General features: G+C 37.3%; 1 protein-coding gene across 2 annotated transcripts in view; it reads left to right on the top strand.

The window, feature by feature from the left end:
- The window catches only part of Pls3 (plastin 3), an 86,450-nt gene extending 80,709 nt beyond the window's left edge, over positions 1 to 5,741 (top strand). For both annotated transcript variants that reach the window (XM_077106769.1, XM_077106770.1), the window contains exons 13-16: positions 68 to 201; positions 887 to 1,010; positions 1,220 to 1,344; positions 4,499 to 5,741. In XM_077106769.1, the coding sequence (XP_076962884.1) occupies positions 68 to 201; positions 887 to 1,010; positions 1,220 to 1,344; positions 4,499 to 4,631 (516 nt within the window). In that variant the 3' untranslated portion in view covers positions 4,632 to 5,741. The remainder of the gene's footprint in view (positions 1 to 67; positions 202 to 886; positions 1,011 to 1,219; positions 1,345 to 4,498) is intronic.
- Positions 5,742 to 6,000: the final 259 nt, after the last annotated feature.

Genomic DNA, 6,000 nt, shown 5'->3' on the forward strand with positions numbered 1-6,000 from the left:
AAATATGTATATGCACATTAAACAAATGAAAACCATTAACCATTCATTTACATTTGTATGTTTGCAGCTAGAAAATTGCAATTATGCTGTTGAATTAGGAAAGCATCCTGCTAAATTCTCCCTGGTTGGCATTGGAGGACAAGACCTGAATGATGGGAACCCAACCTTGACCTTGGCTTTAGTCTGGCAGCTGATGAGAAGGTATAGTATAGAATTTTTACTGTTTGAGCTTCACTATAATACAGATCTGTGATTTAGCTCTTATTGGGTTTTTAATAAGTAAAAATACCAATGACTACACTTTTGAACTTCATTGTATTTAGTCTCTGAAATGAGTTAAGTCATGAATGTACGTTGGATGTTCGGTTGTTAGATTCTTCTTTATAAATTAGGCAGCCGAACTGTGACACTTCCCTTTTCTTCATAGGAAACATGACATGTAGACTTAAGGCTCATTTAGTGGCGATAAATAAAAGTTGTCAGAGGGACTGAGAGTGTAGCTCAGTGGTAGACACCACACACATGTGCATGAGGCCCTGGATTTGATTCCCATCATCAAAAAAATAAATGAACTCCTCAGAAAAAATATGAACATCCCCATGCATTCATTATGACTTATTTTAAGTCATTCTCACTGTTAGAATAGTACAAAATGTGCCTGCACATTTAAGCCCCCTAGATCTTGTCCCCATCAATGCAACATGTAGATGAGTGGCAAGCCACTACTGCTTAAGATGTTTTCTCATATAATGTGAATCTCTTTCCATGAAACCTTGAGTCTTTCAAACCTAAAGAATAAAAGAAAAAGGAAATAAAGCATCTTTCACATGTTGCATTTTTCCTCATAAAGTTACATTGTGACCTCTTTTTTTGCTGCTTCATTTAGATATACCCTCAATGTCCTGGAGGATCTTGGAGAGGGTCACAAAGCTAATGATGACATCATTGTGAACTGGGTGAACAGAACATTGAGTGAAGCTGGAAAATCAACTTCCATTCAGAGTTTTAAGGTCAGAATCCATATTTGACTATTAAATATTATATTTGTTAGATATTATCTATCATTTGGAAGGAAAACCTTTGTTTACTTTGTAAGAATTAATATTGGGCCAATGGCAAAATTCTTTTTAATTTGCTGAGCTTCACTTTAGGCACTTCATATAAGGAAGCACCTGTTAATTTGTACATGCTGAAAAGATTTGTTCTCCTTTTCTATTAGGACAAGACGATCAGCTCCAGTTTGGCAGTTGTGGATTTAATTGATGCTATCCAGCCAGGCTGCATAAACTATGATCTCGTTAAGAGTGGCAATCTAACAGAAGATGACAAGCACAATAATGCCAAGTAAGGGAGAGAGCATAATATTGTGGAAAGAACACAGGCTTTGCAACCCAGAAGATCTGAATTATAATTCAGGGTTCTGTGGCTTAAGATTAATATCACCTGAAGGAATCCTGTATTTTCTTTTTTTTAAAGATCTTAACATGATTGATTGATTTATATAGGTACTGGGGATTGAACTCAAGGGCTTTACCATTGAGCCACATTCCAAGCCCTTTTCATTTTTTATTTTGAGACAGGGTCTCCCTAAGTTACTTAGGGCCTCACTGAGTTGCTGAGGTTGGCCTCAAATGTCCAGTCCTCCCACCTCAGCTCCAGGATTACAGGTGTGCACCACTGCACCTGGCTAAAAGTTATTACACTTTTTTAATAGCTTTATTGAAATACCATTCACATATTGTACAATTTACCCATTGAAAATATACATTCATTTTTAATATATTCACAGTTGTACAACCATCCCCGCAATCAATTTTAGAATAATTTCATCATCTAAGAAAAGTTTCAAGTAATCATTAGTAGTCACTATTCAAAGTGTTACCTACTTTCTATCTTTACATATTTGCCTATTTAGGACTCTGTTTTCTCTCCTGTCACTACATATCCTTTGACCAACATCTCCCCAAATACTGAGGCTTCTGATAACCACCATCATACTCTGTCCTTTGAGACCAGCTTTTTGGAATCCATGATGACAATAGAATACTATTCAGTTACTAAAAAGGATGAAATCCTGTCATTTGCAACAGCATGGGTGAACTTGAAAATATTGTGCTAAGTGAAATAAGCCAGGCACTGAAAGACAAATACTGTATGCTCTCACTTTTTTGAGTCTCAGATTCCTCATCAGTAAAATGGGGGCAATAATACTTTATTTTACAGATTTCATAAAGATTAAATGAAAAGCCAGCCACAGTGGCACATGCCTATAATCCCAGCGGCTTGGGAGGGTGAGGCAGGAGGATCACAAGTTCAAAGCCAGCCTCAGCAACTTAGCAAGACCCTGTCTCTAAATAAATTTTAAAAAGGAATGGGGTGCTGGGGTTGTGGCTCAGTGGTAGAGTGCTTGCCTAGCATGTGTGAGGCACTGGGTTTGATCCTCAGCACCACATAAAAATAAATAAAATAAAGGTATTGTGTTTATCGACAACTAAAAAATATATTTAAAAAAAAAGGAATGGGGATGTAGCTCAGTGGTTAAGTGCCTCTGGATTCAATCCTCAGTACCAAAAAAACAAAAAAAAAGAAAAGAAAAGGAAAGAAATGAAAAATAGATACAAGAACCTAGTATTGTGTCTGACCTTCAAGGTTCTCAAACTTTTGAGGAACTGGGGTTGTGGCTTGGCGGTAGAGCTCTTGCCTCAAGAGTTTGAGGCATTGGGTTTGATTCACAGCAACACATATAAATAAATGAATAAAGGCCCATCAACAACTAAAAAAAAAAAATTAAAAAGAACTCTTAAAGGGCCGGGGTTGTGGCTCAATGGTAGCGTGCTTGAGGAGTATGCGTGAGGCATCACATGAAAAAAAATAAACAAAATGAAGATATTATGTCCATCTACAACTAAATATATATATATATTTAAAAAAAAAGAAGAACTCTTGAAGCTGGGCACTATGGTGCAAATTTGTAATCCCAGCAGGGTGGGAGGTTGAGATAGGAGGATTGCAAGTTCAAAGCCAGCCTCAGCAACAACCAGGTCCTAAGCAACTCAGTGAGACCCTGTCTCTAACTAAAATACAAAAATAGGACTGGGGATGTAGCTCAATGGTCGAGTGCCCCTGGGTTCAATCCCCAGTACAAAAAAAAAAAAACCTCATGGAATTGCTCTTTCCAGGAACTTGATTTTTAATTATCTTTAAAGATTTCTTTTGGAAATGCTTTCTGGATTAGCTGAGATGTGTTCCTGCTAACTAGACATGTCAGTTCTTTTGTCACTTTATTTTCTGCCCTTTCCAGGCCTTGATCCAGGCACTCTGTCCATACCTTGTAGATTCTCTCATCTCCCTTGAATATTTGGAAGTACTCACTGCACCTACCTAAGCAACTTGAATTTTTGCATCTGGCTTAAGTTTTTTCATTCCATGTCTCTCACATCACAGGAGACAATCCATCACTACCTGTTCAATGAGAATATCAACATTGATTGTGCAAATCACATACATAATTTCTTTTTTTTTCTCTTTTCTTTTTTCTTTTTGTATTGTACTGGGGAAATAACCTAGGTGTGCTTTACCACTGAGCTACATCCCCAGCTTTTTTATTTTTATTTATTTATTTTTACGGGGGGTACCGTGATTGAACCCAGGGGCAATCAATCACTGAGCCACATCCCCAGCTCTATTTTGTATTTTATTTAGAGACAGGGGCTTATGAGTTGCTTAGAGCTTCGCTGTTGCTGAGGCTGGCTTTGAACTCTCAATCCTCATGTCTCAGCCTCCTGAGTCGCTGGGATTACAGGCATGCACCACCGTGCCTGGTTTATTTTTATTTTGAGGCTGGATCTTGCTAAATTGCTGAGCCTGGCCTCAAACTGTGAGCCACCATACCCAGCATGATTTCATTTTTATATGAAGTAAGTGCTATAAACTTAATTCTCACTTCATATTAGAGGAAAGGAGTGGAAAATATAGCATAAAAACATGGTATAGGGCTGGGGATATAGCTCATTTGGTAGAATGCTTGCCTCACATGCACAAGGCCCTGGGTTCAATCCCCAGCACTACTACAAAAAAAAAAAAAAAACCTGGTATAACCTAAAAGTGAACTCAAAGCCAAAATGAAACAAAAAAAAAAAAGTAATCATTCTGGTAGGCTCTTTCAGTGGGGCTTTTTGTATCCCAGGTATGTGATTTTATGACAGGAAATGTATCTCATATGGTGTCCTTGACAGACAAAAATTTTAATCTTGCTGGGCACAGTGGCACATGCCTGTAATCCCAGAGGCTCAGGAGGCTGAGACTGGAGGATCATGAGTTCTAAGCCAGCCTCAGCAAAAAAGAAAGGTGCTAAGCAACTCAGTGAGACCCTGTCTCTAAATAAAATACGAAATAGAGCTGGGGATGTGGCTCAGTAGTTGAGTGCCCCTGAGTTCCATCACTGGTACCAAAAAGAAAAAAAAAAATTAATCTTAATTTTTGTTTCCTCAATAAATAGGTATGCAGTGTCAATGGCCAGAAGAATTGGAGCCAGAGTATATGCCCTCCCTGAAGACCTGGTGGAAGTAAAGCCCAAGATGGTCATGACTGTGTTCGCATGTTTGATGGGCAGAGGGATGAAGAGAGTGTAAAATAACCAACCTAAGTAAAACCAACCTTCTTCCCAGGTGCATGATTAGCAAGTCAGCTATTTCCAGGTGAAGTGCTCATGGCTTAAGTAAGGTTCTTTGTCATTTAAAAGACTTAGTTTGATTAACAAGACTAGCTCATCCTGAGAGCCCTCAGTGGGAAGAGTTTTAATAAAAACAGCTCCTCTTTCCCACAGTCAAAGCTGGATTTGTCAGGCAGGCACACCTGAAATGTGCTCATAGCCAAACATTTTACTCTCTCCTCCTAGAATGCTGCCCTTGATGTTTTCCATTGCTGTGTGTTATGTCTCTCTATTGTATCATTTTCCCTCTTAGAATGTCCATCTCTTGAGATTTGCTTAGATGATTGGATATGAATATTATTAGATGGTCATTTTGCTTTCCATCCACTATGTTAATTCTTATTCAAGAACTATGGTCAGAAAGTATTTGGATGTGAGTATCCTGTGCTTACTTTGTAGTAGTGAAAATTTGCCGAAGTAACTGGCTGTGCAGAATGTAATAGAAGCTTTTCTTATTCTTTTATTCTTAAAATCAGTATCTTTTTACAGTATTCTTTCTACATGATCCTTTTTTGTACATTTAAGAATATTTTGATTACATTCAACAAGACTGCTGATTTTGCTACTTTTTTAAAGGGGTCTTCAAGTAAGTAAAAAACATACATTATAGGTAGAGGAAAAATGTACACCAAAATTTCATCTTTCCTTTCACACTCAAAATGTAAACAAAAGAAATATTTTGTCTAAATCACTTAGTTCCACATATGCTTATTTGTTTGGAAACCTGTGTCATAAAACTCTCTCTTTAAATTTTTAAAATGCTGTTTGAGGAGAGAGTGCATTCAGAACTTAAATGGGATTCGGTAGGCCAACTATGCTAAGTGTACGATATATTTTTAAATTTTACACCTAAAACAAAAAGCTGTGGTCACTAAAAAGTAAGATTATATATGTAGGATTTAATGTACTCTTGCTTTGTCAAGCTGTTTGCTATAGTTTTCAAGATCATTATGTTACTCTAACTCTGGAAAAAAAAACTGATGTAATCTGGTAGCAATGTAGTAGTTCAATAAAGGCATTTACATAATAATTAGTCTGTTCTTCCAGATTCTGTCCCTTAGTAGTATGCCAATGTTTGATGGAGTTATTTTCCCTTTTCTGATATATTCTATAAAATGGTGTTGCTCACATTTCAGCTTTTGGAACTCTAAATTAGAGGTACTAAACTAAGACGACACTGAACAAATGGGATAAAGTGATTTTCTCCAACTTTCCAAAATTTCCTTTAACTAGGGTATAGAACAGTGGCATAACAATTAACCTAGCATGCAGTGAGGCCCTGGGTTCAA

This window comes from Callospermophilus lateralis, chromosome X (genome assembly GCF_048772815.1).
Source record: "Callospermophilus lateralis isolate mCalLat2 chromosome X, mCalLat2.hap1, whole genome shotgun sequence".
In the NCBI taxonomy this organism is placed as follows: domain Eukaryota; kingdom Metazoa; phylum Chordata; class Mammalia; order Rodentia; family Sciuridae; genus Callospermophilus; species Callospermophilus lateralis.